The following is an 18,632-nucleotide window of genomic DNA, read 5'->3' as shown; positions in this document are numbered from 1 at the left end:
TAGAACAGAGTTACAGCCATTAAGACAAAGTTTGCCTGCAGTTACTGAAGCTGCATAGTCATTGTTAGGTCGGGGTCTCTTAACCAGCAATTAGGTAGATTTCATTCATCAGGGAGTGAAAAAAATAAATATTTTTGTTGGCAAAGAGAAGTATTTTCAGGCCCTCAAACTCTTTTCCAACTGACTCCTTCTTAACAGTACAGACATTTTGCATCAGATAGCATTGAGAAGAAAAGGTAAATATTTCTGAATTCAATTAATCAGAGTCAGAGCCTCTAATTGGCTCTAATGGATGAACTTGACCATCAGGTGCAAGCCCCTATCTTTAAATGCAGAGGCGACCTGCACCACCCTGAGTATAGGCTTCCATGATTTCTTTTTCCTCCCCCCCAGATCTAGTTGGTCACCAGGCCTGTTAGATTTCTCCCTGGAATATTCCTCTTCCCCTCTTACTCTCTCCCAGGTCTCCCTCCTCCTGTCCCAGGCTCCTGATAAATCTTGGTTCAGGTCTGAATGCACATGCAAGACTCCTGTATCCTCTCCAGGGTCACCTCTTGCTGCATATCCACATATTCTTGGTTCAGAACATGCTGGACAACTGGCATTTTCTCATGTTGCTGTACGATTACTGATGTTATTCCTCTGACTAGAATCTTCTCCTTTCCCTCCACCTCCCCTCCCATCATCTGGCTAATTCCTGCTCATCCTTTAAGGCTCGGTTCAGGTAGCTTCTCCTAATGACCCCATACTTCCCTATGTGCTCCCAGAGCACCCTGTTCTCATCTTAACCCTCACTGCTGTCTATCTCCCTCATTAGGCTGTTAGCTACTTAAGGTAGGGAGTGAGTGAATATTTACCACCAAGTTCCCGCATTATAAATCTTGCTGACCAGAGGAGGTCTCAGGAAATGCTTGCTGAATTAAAGTGGACACACTTAGCGCATTGCTGTAGACATGCTGAGTAAATGCATCTGAAATGGGCCTCACTTATTACATTTGCCACAAAAATTTTCCTCACCAACTCTCATCAGACTGTGTTTTCTTTTCTTCCTTTTTTTTTTTTACCTAATCCTTCTAAATTTATTAAGTCCTTCTCACTCCTTCCCCTGATCTTTCCCTCATTTAATTAAAAAAAAATCCTTAATCCATTTGTATTTGACTTAGATTCGCTGTCATTCTGAAAGCCAATTGTTCTAAACACCATTTATTGAGTGAATTCTTTCTTTCCTTATTCATTTGAGGTATATCCTTAGCTTTTATTAAGTTCTTATAAATAATATGTTTTGGGAACTATTCTTCTACTCCATTAGATCTATTACCATATGGGTTTAGTTACTGTCATTTTATTTCAGTTACCTAGCTATTTGCTTTTGAATGTGACTACATTTTTTCATATTAAGAAACTCTAGAGGAATATTTTAAACATAGAGATAAGCAAAGAAAAAATTAAATTATTCATAATCCCATAACAAAGAGATAACCATAATTATGATTTTGATGTAAAAAGGGTGGTTTTCCTAGCTGCCTTCCTCTTCACCATGACACTCTCCGATACTCTAGAATGTACTGGTTGATATCATAGCTGGCTGAATGTTCCCAGGGGCTTGCGTACTCTGTTCTCAACATCAGTGAACTATTCATGGTAAGAGTCAGGTGTGTTTATTCCAACATGTTATGCCAGGTGCAATGGGTTATTTTAATGGTATGCTTACTTATGTAATATATATTGATAAAAACTATGGGGGCCCCTGGGTCGCTCAGTCGGTTAAGCATCCAACTCTTGGTTTCGGCTCAGGTCATGATCTCAGAGTTTGTGGATTTGAGCCCTGCGTCTGGCTTTGCGCTGACAGTGCAGGCCCTGCTTGGGATTCTCTCTTTCCCTCTCTCTCTCTGCCCCTCCCCGCCTCTCTCTCTCTCTCAAAATAAATAAAACTTTTAAAAATTAAAAAAATTTGAGTATGAAGAGAGTAATTTCTATGAAAACTAAGTTGAATGCCTTGGAAAGACTATAAAGATACTAAAATTATTACTCTCAACTGTGTGAAAATTATAAAGAATAGAAATTATAAAACTCTGGGAGTGCATACTCAGCTGACTTCATAAGCATGTCTAAATTCCTAATCCACTTTTGAAAATTCATGATTTCACTTTATTAAAGTTTTGGGTGGTTATATTATTGGTGCGGTTAAATGCAAAAAAAAAGGCAACAGACAACTTCAGAGGAGTCAGTCATAAAAAAGAACTATACCTATGTCAAAAGATTGGCCAATGAATGTTTACTTGAATTTAAACATTTTTTTCTTTAATAATGATTCTCCTTGACCACATTTTTCAATTAACGGATTAACTACCAGTGCTTATGGAATTGCTTCAGAGAGCACCTACCATACCTTCAGTCATTTAAAAATATATAAGAATATGGATTTTATATAAATGAGATCAGGCTGTAAATACTGCTTTATCCCCCCTTTCATTGGCTATACTGTAGACGTTATTCCAAGTCATTAAATATTACTCATTTTTAATACCTGCCTAGTCCCTCCTATTAAAGTTCTATTCAACTCTTCCTTTTTTTTTTAGACATGTAAAACCATGTACCTTTCTTGATTTCCTCTTTGCAGGACTGAGAGAACATTTGGAGGTCAATCTTATGCTCATCCTTGGGTTTCTTAAACAGCGAATCTTTTTCTCAATTTTCATTCACATTTTTAATTTTGGCGTTAAATTGTTTTATTTTGTTGTAAGCTGTGATAATCCTTCCAGGCAGGTGGTGAGTAGATCAAACACAAACCCCTAATATCCTGCCTCCAAATGTAAGGTTATATGATGAGTATGGATGACTAAAAGCCCTTTTGTTTTGCCTTGAAGGCAATTACTTACTGTGTCCTCTCTAGTCTGACATACCTGGTCAGGGAGTTATAACTACCTAGAAAGCTTTAAGACTATCATTGAAAATGCTGGTAAGCCCATGAAATGGTCTAATAGCTTAGCTTTGCGTTTTCTGAAATCCAAAATTTCACCTAGGTGCATCTTCTAAAGTTATTTTTCTCAGGATGTGAATAGTAAATGCATACTATGAAACAAAAGGCACAAAGCACTTCTTACTTTCACTGCTACTTGCCCCACCTAAAAAAAATAATGTGTGAAGAGGCACTGATTAGTTTCACAGCACTTGATAGGAGATCTAAGGCCAAAGAGCCTTGCAGGACACTGGCTTCTTTCTCAATTTTTCAACACCTGTAAGAGCTTTGAGCTATACAGCTATTTGAAGCTCAAATTTTAATCATAACTTACATATTAATGTAATAACTTACATAACTTACATCTGAAGTGTGTAAGTAGTATGCTTCCTGAAAGAAATCCTGTAGGTGTTTTTTTTTTTTAATTTTCTAAAATTTGAGGTTGAATACAGAGTATATTTCCATAGTCAAACAGAAAAAATTTCTGGGTACCTTTTAGGAGACGTGAGGCTTTTTGCATCTCTTTAATCTCTAGGTGGTCTATAGAACAAGAAATTATGTAAACTTACATCAGAACGACCCAAAATATGAATGAACAGTCCAGACTCATTAATATTCTTCAGTATCTCAAGTACCTCCGTTGTTTGAGGATGCCTCATAAATGTTCTAGAGCAGCAACTTTTGGCAAGACGGTATAGATCAACAGCTGGGCTATGATCTGGGCATTATTCGCATTTGCTCATGAAAAGCAGTCTGTACAGAAGCCTCTCAAAAAAAGGCCAACATTGTGAAACAAATTAGGAGAGGTTTATTGCTATTGAAAACGGTCTTCTTCTACTTATGAACATCCCTTCCTTAGTCCCCAGTATCAATCAAAACATGGTTAATGGGGTGCCTGTGTAGCTCAGTCGGTTAAGCGTCCGATTCTTGATCTTAGCCCAGCTCTTGATCTCAGGGTCGTGAATTCAAGCTCAGCACTGGGCTCTGTGCTGGGCTTGAAGCCTTGTTAAAAATAAATAAATAAAATAAAATATTAGTTTTAAATGAGCTTGACTTTTTCCAAACTTTCATGGGGCACAGCATAAATTACAGCACACCAGAGTTTCGCAAACCCACTAACTTAGCACAGATCCAGGTTTCAATTCGTGGGCAGGGCACCGTACCAGGTGTGTGTGTTTTCTCTGGTAAATGTTATCCAACAGGCTTTTTTCTACTCTACCTAATGACTTAATTCAGCTGCAATGGCAGCCCAGACTCAAGCCCCACCGGGCAGTGGATGAACTTTGTACTTCTTTAGTTTGTAGTACATTTATATTTTGTACTTCAAGGATCCTAGGACATGCGGCAAGTTGCTAGAAAGGAAGAGCTTGGAAATTCTGGGGCACCCTTGCAGCATAAGGACCTAATCTGAAGCCAAGATGTTGCCCATGATCACTTTCTATTGAAGAGTAGAATATGCCACCCCAAAATAGGATGGTAGGATTTCAAAACATGCTACCCCCAAATGCCACTTTGGTATATTGACCATTTTGAGCTACATGTAGGTACCCGAAAAAGAGTAGATGCAGGGAGAGGCTTTCTCTGAACTCTCCTTATCTGCCTAAAGACAGATCCTCCAAAGGACTGTCGTCAAGTCCCTTCTTGGGAGGTTCATTAACCAGGGAGAACTGACTCTTATCACAGGAGACAAAAAGTCGACACCACACCCAGGCAAACTTTCTCACAAACTATCTCACCTCCCCCTCTATTCTTCTAACGGCCCACGCATCTTTCCTAAAAATCATGTCCTATTCCCCAGGAGGCTTACCTCACCCCTTGTCTTTCTCTGGAAAGATGGTATTTAAGCTTGAATTCTAAGCCACCTCAGGGAGTTACTCAATTTTCCCTGGGTATCTCCCATGTATACATGAGGTACGCATGTTAATACATTTCTGCGTGTTTTTCTCATTAATCTGTCTTCTATTAAGGAGGTCTCAGCTAAGAACTCAGAAGGGGGGGGGAATTATTTTCCTCCCTTACACTACTATTAATCACCATCCTGGTCATGGGAAAGTGTTCCAACACAGTACACAATGACATTCTTTCCTATAAAATTTTATTTATTACATAAAAAATTCTATACATTTGTTAGACTAAAATACAGTTTTCATTATAATTCTGGCAACTGAGTCAGTACACAGAGAAAACTTAGCATTAGATCAGCACTTTTTTCTATTTCATATTTCTGCACAAGAAAAACATTTCAAAGCTCCATTTCATATCGGCTCATTGTACTCTGAAGCCAGCTGGAATTTCATCCAATTCAGAGCTCTTGGAAGTTAATTTCCCAGCAAGATTTGATAACTCCAGAAAGTTAATTGCTTAATATACATATTTTTAAAGTCCTCTGAGAGCATCATGCTCTGTCTGTAAAGTCTGCACTGTGTCAATAATGACAGTCACAAATAGTTGGGCTACCACCGTGTCTGTGGGGCATGTTCAAGCACCTACATGTTTGTTTCCCCACCTGAATACAGTGTAATGACACTGTGATAAGAAAAAGCTCAAAATAACACTAAGGTAAAGGATCCTGAACTACGGAATTCATGGAAGGCTGAACTGTGATCCTCCAGTTCATAATGGACAGACAGGACATGGTACAAAAATTCATTCTGACACTATGGAATAGGATGCAATGGCAAAAGAAAAAGACAAAGACAAAAAAGGCATCAAGTTGAGAAATATGCGGCACCACAACATACTTCTCATGCTGTATCACACAGCAGTGAGAAATAGGGACACACTGATGCGTGTTTTGTATTCCTATCACCCCATACGTTGGGCTGGGCCTGACACGATGTGAAGGCTCAAAGCCTGAGAGGTCTATAGCAGGTCCCTATTGCACTGACTTGTCTTAAAGCTTGGCTGCCTGTTCTAGGGGCTCTATTCTAAACTCCAGAAGTTTGGACAGGTTGTGCCAGCAAGTACTCAGAGTTGGGCCTTTGGTCTTCAGAAGATATGCATTTGTCTTTGGTTGTTTTTCCAGAGCCCCTGTCATTTTGTTAGGAGCCTTCCACACTTTTCTCCCCACCTTTCTGGTTTGTTAGTTGTAAAGTTTTTCCTCTTATAATCAAATCAGCTAACAACCCACTGAACTTACCTCATGGGGTTACAAGACCTATTTAAAGTGCATTCAGTGGTCAAGAATATTCTGAGACAGTATAATTGAAACTTCTTTCTATTACGGAGCTCCCGGTACCCTTTTGTAAAAGGGAAGAAGTCAGAAAACCTCAACAACACCACATAACCTTGTAGTAAGCACTAAGTCAACACAGAAGAAAGGTAAATTTCCCCATGCCAAGTCTCTGAAAATCAAATCTAGCAAAAACCAAGAGGAGCCAAAAAGAACTTCCAAGTACAGACTACTGGAGCCCAGAGGATGGGGACAACTGACTAGTCTCTGTCTCAGATCATCAGCCCCCAAAAGCTGTCCTGTTACTGTCTCATTCCTGTGAGGTATCTAATACCATTTAGGAATCCTGGCCTGATGATCAACATGGTAAATAAAGAGAGTGCTCACATTTTCTAGTGGCAGGTGACATGGTCCGTGGGCTGCTGGCTGTAGCTTCATCTCAGTTCTGTGCCCATTTAGTCCAGTCTTCTGTTCCATGCCTACTTTTTACTCACATGGAATGATTTAACACAAATTCCTGAAAAAAATAACTAACTCAAACTATATTTCTATCTGACAGGATGGGTGAATCAGATTCAGAGGTGAAGATCAGAACATTCTAAGTCATACACATCTACAACAAAAGGAATATCAAATGTAGATACTTACACTGGACTCAGGCCCTTTTTCACCCGATATGGGAATTTCCACCCATGGTCTCTCCATTTGCTACTGTAGAAGGTTCATTAAAGCTCTTCTGGATGTGTGGGGTGGGGTAGGGAGCTGACTTTTCTCCTTTCTTCTCCAGCCAGTTATGAGATTTCCACTGCTTTCTTCAGCTTGAAAAGGTAGGTAATGGTTTGATGTCTGACTATAAATCATGACTCACTGGAATCAAACCTTAAAAGAACTTCAAACTCCTTTAAGGATTTCTGCGTGCTTTTTTAAGGGCCCTGAGGGCCCTCCATGTAGACGCAGCACCCCTACCTAATAGTATGGAGCAGATGTGAAGAAATCCACGTGCTTCCCTAAAGAAGCAAGACAGGGTGGGTGTGGGGAGTGAAGGCACAGTCTCATTGGAAGAGTGGTCAAAAGCTGCTCTAGTGGGTGACTGGAAAACACTCAAAGCAAGAAACACTTCCCCGATTTAAGTGGGGAGGAAAACAACTTCTGAATTCCCTCCTCCCCATCCCCAGCATCTGCTTCTCCAACTTTCCACTAAAACTTTGTCAACTATGAGCTAAAATGAGTTTGCTAATTTATCATCATCTTCAACTGTTCTTGGTCATGATGACTGATATATTTTTAGACAGTAATCTACTGATAACACTTGTCGTATCTGAGCAACAATAAAAAGAATCAATCAATAATTTGTAGATGGCTAATTATAAGGGTTCCTTCCTTATTCACTGTCTGGATTTTCTCATCCATGGCAAATAGTGTGGTAGTTTGCCAAAATCCATCCCAACACACACACCATCACACCTCCAAGGAAAGAAATCTCACTGTCTTGAAGATTCAGTGTCGACCATTTTGTTACTTATCACATCAGTGCGGTTTCTATTTCCAAAACTGGTACTAAATGAAAAGTCTTAAGTTACACAAATGATTCCAGGTCAGAAGTTGGTAGGTGCCATCTTAAAAGTATTTTTAGTGGAGTCCTAATCACTACTTTATTTCAAAACATGTTATCAAACCAACTTTAGAGCAGCCTTTGATTTGTGTGCATGAGGCCCTAAGGGGACGGTGGGGTGGAGGCTGGCAGTTTGAGGGCCCTGAAATTCGATTACCATTTTAAACGTTCATAAATGTGCTATGTGCCTTTGAGAGAAAGACAGTCCATTGCTTTCATAAGTTTCTCAAAGGGGCCCACAGTCCTCTCACAAGATTAAGAACCTGCTTATGAATATCAAATATTAAATTCAGGTCTTAGCAAATACAAGTCAAAATTTCCTGAAACATTTGGGAATTACGATGCTTTCATATTCAGCTAGGTCTTGACTAGACCTTGAGTAACCTAAAAGCTTTATTATTCTCAATGCCCTGGCCTGGAGTATTTTTTTCCTCAGGAAATCATTTTAGTTGTAAAACTGAGTATCAAAATGGAATAAAATAGCCTAATATTTTGGTTCCTAGTAATTTCATATCTTTTCCACAAATTTACTAATGAATTCCTTTAGAAAATATCAAACTTAAATGTTGCCCATGTAATTTACAAAAGTGATAATTGTTCATGCAATATTGAAACTGAAACATAAGTTTGACTTTTTTTTATCCATATAAAAATCATGAAGATGGGAAGGACGAAAAGCTACTGTAGTATCTCCCTAGAAAGGTTTCCCACAGAAATTCTCAAATTTTAAAACTCTGCATTGAAGCTTTCTATAAGAAAGACACTTTAAAAGATTTGAATCTTGGATTAAAATTTTCCTCTTAAAACTTGTAGAGTAAGAATTTGGCTCACATTTATGAAGTTTGAATGGGGGAAAGTGTGCTATTTTAAATTGACAAGTGTATGCAACATGTTTAGTTTTTTGTTTGCTAAGTTTGTTAGCTCTAGATTTTTCTCTTGGCACACTCAAGGGTCCTGGTTTCAAAATTTGGGCTATGTGCCACTAATCAAAGATGAGCTAATTTCAAAAGCGGCCACTGTATGTGAACAGTACCTACCCTTCAAAAGGGCTAATATGTATCCTTAGTACACAAAGATGCATGAATATGCATTTAAAGCAAAAGGAATTCTATGCTGTGAATTTATAATATGCAAATCTCTGCCTTATGTGCATTTACTTTTGAACTTGCAATTTTCTAATATATATTCACGGACCACATCTTAACTCTAGGCAAGCTGTTATAGTGCACTCCTATCTGTCAGATGAAATGTATGAAAAGAATACAGAAATTAACTGTGGCAGGTGCATTGATAAGCCTCCAGACTCTGAGGATTTTTTTTTTTAAGTAGCAATAAAAAAAGCGATAGAGAACTTATCGAAAGGTGAAAGCTTAAAGTATTTTCTGAAGGAAACTTCTCATAGGCTACCTTAAGGCTACTGGAAACTCCAGAAATTCAAATGAGAAGGTTACTGACCAAAGATAAACTAAAATGTTCAAGTCACCATAATTGGCAGCTCCATTTTTGGAATGGACCCCATTATTTCTATTTTGCAGGTGGGGTGGCCTGGGGGACCCCCTTGAAATGGCCTTTATTAGCTAGTGCTGGTGCATGGTGCAAATGGTTGAAGCTTTGGAGACACTGATATGGCCTGATATTTGGTGCCTGCAGTTCTGGTGGGAGAAGCACTACTCTCATGTAAAGCAACAGCTCAGGACCAGGATAAAGGAAGGGGTCATCTCCTCACTACCCCTACTGGGATGAAATCCTGAAACTGCCCTGGAAAGACAAGGAGCCTTGGCAGATACCAAGATCAATGGTATTGGGAATCAGCAACTTAATGTTCTTTGCTAAAAAAAAAAAAAAAAGAAAAAAAAATATCTAAGAGTAAGGGAGCATCTCTACAAAGGAACTTATTTCCAGCATAATTTAAAAATAAGATTCAATGAATGCCTCCTCCCCAACCAATATGGAAAAAGTTTGGGTACCAACACACAGTTAAGCTACTTAAACTGCAGTAACGTAGGACTTAATCGTGCTATAGGATAGGATAAAAGCTCTAATCCTAAACATTAAGCACTGCATTAAATGGTTTAAAGGAACAACCTTCTCTGAGCTCTGCTCATCCATGCAAGGATTATGTAATCTCAACGCCCTAGCTAAATTCCTAATGTTTACCTAACGCACTGGTTAAGCCTCCAGTAGAACATAGGTCTCTTGGACTTACACCGAAATGTAACCTTCTCCCTTCCATACTACATTATAGCAGCACTTACTATTGAGGCGGGAGCCTAGAAAGTCTAAATCATGTACCAGAGGCTTTTTCTGATGGCAGAGCCCACAGTGACACTCTGGCCACCACGATCAGCATTTACAATAGAGGACCCTAACTAGAACTCTGGAGATGTAAGTACTGAACACAATTTTGAAGATCCATCACAGAAAAAGACAAAAACCACAACACAGAGTCGATGGCTTATAAAGTTATTCAGGCAACCACATATCACAGATAATTTTTGTTCTTCATCTATTCTTCTCACTTGGGCAGAAGATGGAGGCAGTGAGCGAGTAGCAATAAGGCGGCCCATAGCTAGCTGAAGAATGACTCACAATGAATGAAAGAGGCAGCAGGAATATCCAAACATAACCTCAAAACATTTAAATATTGCTAAAAAGCCTCTGTGAGGCTTTATAAAATGTATCAAGGAATGAAGCTCATATGAGAGTGATATTCTATATATTAAACATCTCTCTGTGTGTGCCTGTGGTAATATATATGCACCTATGCATATATCTACTTAGACAGCACACAGATTCACTCAGGGAAAACAGCCTGGCAATTAATTTGGAACTCAAATGACATGGTTACACATAGATCATAATTTCTAAACACAATGTTAGTAAAACGAAATTTATTTGTAAAACAGGACCTGTTATATAAAATGGCACACAATCAAGTTATACAAAAATACAAAATTTCTTTCTGATTACAGTTCTAGTTGCAAATGATAATTAGAAAGCATTCCTGGTGGCTTCCAAATAGCTGAGATTGCGAGCAAATGGAACAGGGAGCAGCAAGAGTCCATGATGCTGGGATGTCCAAGTGAGCAGAACCTAATTTCCAAATTCAAGACTTCCATCAGGTCACTTTGGAGGGACATCTCCTAGAATAGCTAGCTCCTAGAATGTCTTCTGTTTTGATACTCATCTTCCAAACTTTTTCCAATCCTAAATTTAGTTCCCAATGTTTCTTAACGTCCAAAATCTGTGTGGCTATGAAACAGAAGGTATTCTGAATTTCCTTACATGATTTGCTCTCTCATCTATTTGGAAAATTGTTAGTTACATAATTATATTTATTCCATTTCAAATGATATAAAAGAGTACAATGATACCGTTTGGCGATGTTAGATGTTAACTTCTGGAGAATTATTGTTTCAAAATAGCTAGTCTCACAATGTTGGTTTCCCAGGTCTTGCCAAGATATGAGCTCTTAACTGTGTGTGTGTGTGTGGTTTTTTGTTTGTTTGTTTTTTTAAAAAATCCAGACTCTTATTGCAAATATTCTGAAAAATCAGAAATATTACATGAGCTTTGAAAAGAAACCAAGGCATTTAGCAAATTTTAGCCTAGCTAGAGTAAAGAACACGGATACTTAAAAAAAAAAATACAATTTACCTTTTGCAGCAATTTAAAGGTCTAACCCTTTGAAAGGAAGCACATTAGCAAACAGCTGCTTATTAAGCCCTAGTGACATTAATTGTATGCATTTCCATCATACCGGTCTAATTCACTGTCTAATTCTGGTAGGAGGCAATGCTTTCTTTCAAAAGATTCTTCTTCCATGGAATGATAAAATGCTGAGGCTTTTTTTTTTTTTGTACAGAGCCTGTATTTAGTGCAATAAGTTTAAAAAATTTGCTCTGAAATATTTACTTTACATTAACAAAAATAGCCTTTTTTAAAAAAATTGTAACAAAAAGGAGTTATCGCATAAACAGATCATGAATTATTCTTAGCAAATTACACTTTTTTTTCTTAAAGCATTCACCATTACAATAAGCAGAACAATGGAATATTAGCCATTCATATCTGGTAAGCTTTAGGAATTTAAAAAAAAAGAAAAACAACAAAGAAACAAAAAAACCCCAAACCCATCCCCAAACAAAAAGAATGTTCGACTCTTAGGATCAAAACATGACCAATTCTTCAGTTAAACATTGTAGAATCTGGATACTGAATGAATTGCCAAGGAGAGGAGCACCTGCCAGTATGTTTTCAGATTTCATAGCATTTGAATAAAATGGCCATTTAGCCCTAAGCCACTGAAGTTCCTTAGAAGCAGAAGCCCAAGCACTGGAATCTGCAAGGCTTTTGTGTTCCAAGTTTCCCTTCCTTCTTTATTCCTCCCAGCATTACTTAATCTGCAAATCAATACACAGAAACTTAATGGCTAAACTCGCTGGGTGCCCCAGCTTCCCTTCAAATTAGGCACACGAATGTGTGGAGGATGCTACTAAAGTAAAAAATGAAAGAAAAGACAAACTATAAGAACAAAGTTTGCATAAGAAAGATTATCTACCCTTTTCTTTTTAACCTACTCTCTTATAGAAGCTTAGGGTAAACTACAAATACCTGAGGAGTTGGTTACTTTTTAATGTTGGCTGACAAATGCATGAGCGATTATGAAAATTCCCATATTGAGTCCACTTGTATGTTTCTAAAAGTAAAATGACATGGCTTCTTTGATTGGGGAAAACTGATTGGAGTAACTCCTTATTTATCTGAAAGCATATGCCTAGTCTCGTCCCACTAGGACTTATGCATCAGTAAAATAAGATCTTGATTTTATGCACACATCAGGGAAATCACCCCTGAATAAACTTTAGACAGAGAATTCGGTACAATAATTTTATCTCATTTAAATAACTAAAGTTAAAATCTCCTCTAAGTTATTAAAAATGTTAATCAGATATGAATCTTAACATTTCCATTAAGACAATTACAATTGAAAACATTAAATGACGGCAGTTGCCTTGTAAAAGCCACCCGTATGAAAGGAGTACATGTTTGACAAAAATAAGCATAAAAAAGGTATTAAATCCCTGTTCCTTTTCTCTGATTTTGGCTGATTATGTGTGTGTGTGTATATACATATACATATATATACACACATACATATACATATATACACACACCCACACACACAAATACATAGTTATGTGTATATATTGTTTTGGAATGTCAATGGGTTCCATAACGGTCGGCTAGGTTCAAGCAGAACTTGCTCCCGAAGCCTAGAAAACAAAGTCATACAGAGTATAATCTTAGACAATTACCATTAAAAGGAGGTCATGAATGATGTTACAAGTACACAGATGGTCACAAGCGGCAACAAAGCAAAATGGACTGAGAGCCCTTTGCGCGAACCTATATTCCAGGGGCCGCAATTCCTATGAATGTTGAAAGTCAGGGGCACCTGGGTGGCTCAGTCAGTTAAGCGACTTCAGCTCGTGATCTCACAGCTCTGTGAGTTCCAGCTCCTGTTAGGCTCTGTGCTGACAGCTAGGAGCCTGGAGCCTACTTTGGATTCTGTGTCTTTCTCTCCCTCTGCCCTTTCCCTGCTCACACTCTGTCTCAAAAGTAAGTAAACATTAAAAAAACAAAAATTTAAAGAAAGTCACATTTCCTTCTGGATAATCTCTGAGATATGCAGAGAATACATCTCTGGCCTATGTTGTTACAGTGTTCAGGTTTTTTTTTTTTTTCCTTTTCCTCTATAAATTCTTTCCTGTTGAAGCAGATGGCCGGAAGTTCTCTTTCTTAAACTTCTATAACATCACATTTGGTAAATCTTTCTAAAATCATTTTCAAAGATTTATAGGACGACCTCACAGACCTTCAGAGTGTCCTGAACTAGTGAGGCTCTTTCTCAAAAAAAAAAAAAAGAAAAAGAAAAAAAAGTCCAAGAGGAAAACTGGAAGTACTTATATTTAATTCAATGATCCCTCGTCAAAAGGGAAATTTAAAACCTCATTTTCCTGAACATTAATTCTCTAGGCTAAAAGTAAACCCTAAATTAAAATATCCCATTAAGAAAGAAGATAAACAAGTGAACTTAACAGCAGATTGTATAGATACGGCTAAATAGATATGGCGCTTTTACAGAACTTTAATCTAAGAGAATAACATATGAATTAAATCAGGCAAAGACAAGTTAGCAATCCTGATTTCTACCAAACCCCAAGTTTTAACGAGGAATCTCTCAGAGAATTATTTAGGGACACATCCAAGATGCATAGTGGTAGCAGGGTCAACTCTTACCATGCTAATGCAAAAGAGAGATAAGAATCAGAGGTACTGATGTACTTAAAATATTTAACTACTCTGTAAGCAACATCTCAACTTCTCTCCCGGGAAGTTTTTAAACTGCATAAAAAAATACCATTCTTAGGGACCAAATGCTATAATGTCCAAAACACCAGAAGCACAATGCACATAGAAGATATATTTGGAAACATAGTGGAGGGTTTTGCCATTAATCTGCAAGCAATGAGCTGATGAGCAACATAAAACAAAAGCAAAAAATGAATGAAGATTTTAAAGCAGTGTTTCAGTTAAGGGGCATTAATTTAAAACTGAAAGCAATATTAGGGGGAAAAAATCTTCCTAAATTTTTGGCTTCTGGTAGAATGCCACATAACCTGGGGATTTCTCCTTGTATCATTACCTACGAATTAGAGGTTTAGGTAAGAGTCAGCATACTTGTATTCTCGTCTTCCACACTGTATCCTTCACTAAAGGATAATGCAGAAATATGTGCCAATTCATGGTCAAACCAAGCCAGTCAAGACCTCCAAATATTTCTCCCTTTTTAAAAATGATTATGACTGACAAAAAAGGGGGGCAAAGGTAGTTTACATTTTAAAGATTTTATATTTTACCTTTTTAAGGTTTACACTGGGAGCCAGTTACTGAACACGTATGACAAACAAACAGTGGCAAGAAGGAAGCCTTCCTCATTTAACCATGCCACCAGAGGGTCGGCAGAATCTTCACTACCGTCCCCCTTGGCCAGGGTCAAGTAGGAGGTATACAGAAAGGGGGGGTAGAGAAGGCAAGAAGCCAGACCAGGGGGATTGCTGATGGTGCCCCTTGCCCACTCAACGGAGTTTTGGCTGGTGCACACTTAAAACTAAGAGTTCTACATCCTTTGACTTACGATTAGAGTGATCTGTACCTTGGGAAATAAACATTGAAGTTTTGACTCTGACAATCATTAATGCTATTAACAGCAACACCAAAATAGGCCCTGGAGGCGGTTACGGAGGAATTTATATCTAAACATTCTGCTGAGGTTTTAATTTAGGTTGAATATGCAATTATTTTGCATATAAATATGGCCTCCCCAGCACCCAACCTCAAACAAACCCATTTCCTTTACTCTTATATACTTAAACGTGCTTGTTTTATGCAAGTTGGAAACCTATGAAATCAACCACTTATTAAACTTTATAGTTTAGTAAGAAAGAGGAGTCTTCATCTCACACTTTGGGACATCACGTGCAATCAGAAGGCACATTATTTAAAATTAGCTGTTTCAGGACGTAGGCAGTTATATAATATTTTTAAATAACATGCTGTTTAATAACAATACATTTGCAAAATAAGCAGTAATTACACAAAGATATGCGAGGGTTATCTGTCATTATGCAGAGGTGAGAGTATCTGTGGCAAAAGCAACTCAGGATTCTCTTACATTGATTAAGTTGCCTTTTTTTTCCCAAATGAAAGTAGAGTACTTAGAATATACATACATATCACTAACCAGAGATCATTGACCTTTCTCACAATTAAGCTGAGGTTAGAGAAGACCAGGTTGTTTTATTGAGTGGGAATGTGAGTGTTGATGGAGTAATCTTGTTTGCTACTGAAAAACAGCTTAAGAAACAAAGAAAGTACAATCCAGGCAACAGAAGAAAAAGTCAGCAAAGGATAAAAGACAGCAACAGAAACAAACCAATATTAAAAAAGTGGGGAATGTGAATTTTAGCAAGTTGAAAGGAATTGCTAGTATCACCTTCCAAAATGATAAAAATTAAACTGTCAGTTCAAGTGTACAACCAAATGTTCATTCCATTGAAAACCAAACACGTACAGCTAAAAATTAAAAGAAAAAAAACCCCAAAACCAGAAATGGCCATTTTACTTTAGGGACAAAAATTAGCCCCTGCTTCGTGATAAGCCCTGAGACAGATGTTGTTCCTTTCAGCTTACTTTTACAGAAGGCGGTCTCAGTTGTGACAAGAATTCTGCCATCCAAGTGATGGGTAAACACACAAACAGAAAGAGCAGCACATCCTGTGTGATACAGACAACAAAAGCTTCTCCTGAAGAAGTGCAGTCAGTGAAAACAGAGAGAGAGAGGAAGTGAAAGTGAAATTCTTGGAGGGCGGTCACCTCCTCATCTCCACCTACCATCGGCTTTAGCTCTCTGGCATCGGCAACGCCTCCCTTACCAGCTTCTTTCATTGCTTTTCTACTGTTTTCCACAAACTCCTGCAAAATATGGACCAAATTGCATAAATTCTTAGGTCCTTTCAGATTTTGGTTGGCAGATGAATTCTAAGGAACACTGACATTTTTAATTCAATATCAGTACATGGATGGCCTAAAACCAGAGCAGTGAATAATATTTATTATCACTACACAACGGCTGCTAAATCTGTGCACATGGGCTGCAACTTGTGATATCTTTAGGACATCTTTTTTCCGTCCATTTATTGTGACAATCTCACTTAAGCTCAAAGAGAGAATGTTACTTCTATCTGGAAGAGAAAATCTCTAATGCTTTCTTAAAAGACTGTTTTTTCATACTTAGATTATTGTTCTATTTGTTGTCTGACTTTTTCCATATCAAGGTTAAACAGAAAAACAAGAGCGTTTTATTCCATAAGCCCTCTCTTTAAACTAGCCCTAGCAGGTAAAAAAAAAAGCATTGATTCTACTAAGCGCAGAATACTGTTTTTACCCAACCATAAATAAGCTGCTTTAAAAAAATGTCTATCGGGCTTTGAAATTACTCCATAAAGCAGGAAGACAGGAAGTAACAACCAGAACCTGTGGTCAAAAGTAGTTAAAATGGGATTATGCCCCAAAGAAATGTTTCTATCATGTCCAAGTTTATGGAGCACTTCTCCATTAAATATCCTCATCATTCTTACTGAAAAAACTAAAAGAAGAAAAAAGTATTTTTTGTTACTCTGCTCTGGATCAAGGGTTTAAGACACAAAAAAACAAATTCTCCCTCTTCTTTTTTTTAAGGTTTTTAAAATTTATTTATTTATTCATTCATTCATTCATTCATTCATTCATTCATTTAGGTAATCTCTACACCCAACATGGGTCTCAAACTTACAACCCCAAAATCAAGAGTCGCCTGCTCTATCAACTGGGCCAGACAGGTGTCCCCAAATTCTTCTTCTAAATGTCTTAATCAGAAGGGAGATGGAATGCTCACAGTCAAATTCCATTATGAAAACAACCAGTTAGAAATATAATTTAGACATTATGAAAATTTCCAAAATTTAGTTGATGGTGTTTTCAGTGAAAGAGATAATCAGTACCCAATATGTCCATTAAATCATTTGAAATTTCTGCAATTGAAAAAAAAAATCTATCTTATTTATTAACACATTATTTTATATTTAACTAGATAAACCAGGCTCCTGGAAGAGGACTTGTTATCTCAAGGTCTAATGTTTACCCTTCAATATTACCTACTCTTCAGATAGGAATATTTCACAGCTTAATGGCAAAGTACTATTATTAAGAAGCATCCTTATTTTGGGAGCATTTGACATTGATAATAATATTTGAAACATTTAAATAGTTTCTAAAGTTTTAAAATTTTTAATTGAGATTCTAATACAGGGAAGCTGCAGAGGCTAGATAACTAAAGAATCGGAATATAATATCTGTGTAAAAGTTCAGATCTTGACTAATGGAAAACAGTATATAATCTATCAGTCCTGAGTCTGTTAATCTGTATTCATTACAAAACACTTTCAGTTTGGCCTGGCATACTTAGGATAATGACTTCCAATGGGGCTGACAGCAATACTATTTGGAAAGGTGGTAGACGGAAAAATATAGGCAGGTGCTACCACTGGGGAAATAAAGACTTTTTGTCTTTGAGCTCCACTTCAAGAAAGGGCACTTAGAACATCAGTGGTCCAATGTTTCAATTCAAGGACTAAAATTCAGGTTGTAAAAAGTCAATTCTAATCCATCTAATTGCAGAGAGGGAGGGAGCAGTATGAAATAATGTGAACTCAGGACTATTAATGGGTATTGCTCTAGCTAGGTGTATATATATGGTCTCATCCATGCCAAGAGGACCTTCCTTCTTCCCTGATTTCCCCAAGACTAACCTAATTCGTGAGCCCTACAGGTTTAATTCTAAATTACTCAGTTGCATATAACAGGAATTAAACATGGAGAATGTTTTGCAAAATATTTTTACTAGTATGTTTACCTCTAAAGGAGTAGAGGGCGTTTGAAATACTTACCATTAGCACTTTATCCATATAGAATTCTCTGCCAGGGCTCCCATCATTGTATTTTGTATCAATGGCAAAACACAAGAATAATACATCCACTACCATTTCGTAAATGGACAGGAAGCAATGAGCGACTAGGAAAGCAAAGAGGCAGACGATGATCAGAGGCAGCACCCATACTGTGTAATCTTGCTGGTAGTTGAGCAGCATAATCCCAGCCAAACCCGTGCTGCAGACTATCAGCACCTGAAGCAGAGAGAACAAAGAACACATTTAATATCCTACCATAGAAAACCACTATTTCTTCATCATTTGCAGACTTCAAATTCCCTTTAATATTTATAAACG

At 37.6% G+C, this 18,632-nt stretch overlaps 1 protein-coding gene across 4 annotated transcripts in view; it reads right to left on the bottom strand.

Moving 5' to 3' along the window:
- Positions 1–18,632, bottom strand: part of SLC44A1 (solute carrier family 44 member 1) — a 202,892-nt gene that overhangs the window by 34,197 nt on the left and 150,063 nt on the right. For 2 of the 4 annotated variants that reach the window (XM_047067374.1, XM_047067366.1), the window contains exons 14-15: positions 18,294–18,530; positions 15,976–16,281 (exon numbers count right to left, since the gene is read on the bottom strand). In XM_047067374.1, coding sequence (XP_046923330.1) covers positions 15,991–16,281; positions 18,294–18,530 — 528 coding nt within the window. In that variant the 3' untranslated portion in view covers positions 15,976–15,990. Of the gene's footprint in view, positions 1–12,262; positions 13,020–15,975; positions 16,282–18,293; positions 18,531–18,632 lie in introns of those variants that run through there. The other 2 variants (XM_047067380.1, XM_047067383.1) reach the window with 2 other exon arrangements.

The sequence above is a fragment of the Lynx rufus genome, unplaced genomic scaffold (assembly GCF_022079265.1).
Source record: "Lynx rufus isolate CCGP_SWC_20201006 ecotype Redwood Valley unplaced genomic scaffold, mLynRuf1.p SCAF_10, whole genome shotgun sequence".
Taxonomy (NCBI): Eukaryota; Metazoa; Chordata; class Mammalia; order Carnivora; family Felidae; genus Lynx; species Lynx rufus.
The sequence above is the reverse complement of the archived record's forward strand: the minus strand, read 5'-3'. Positions and strand labels throughout refer to the sequence as shown.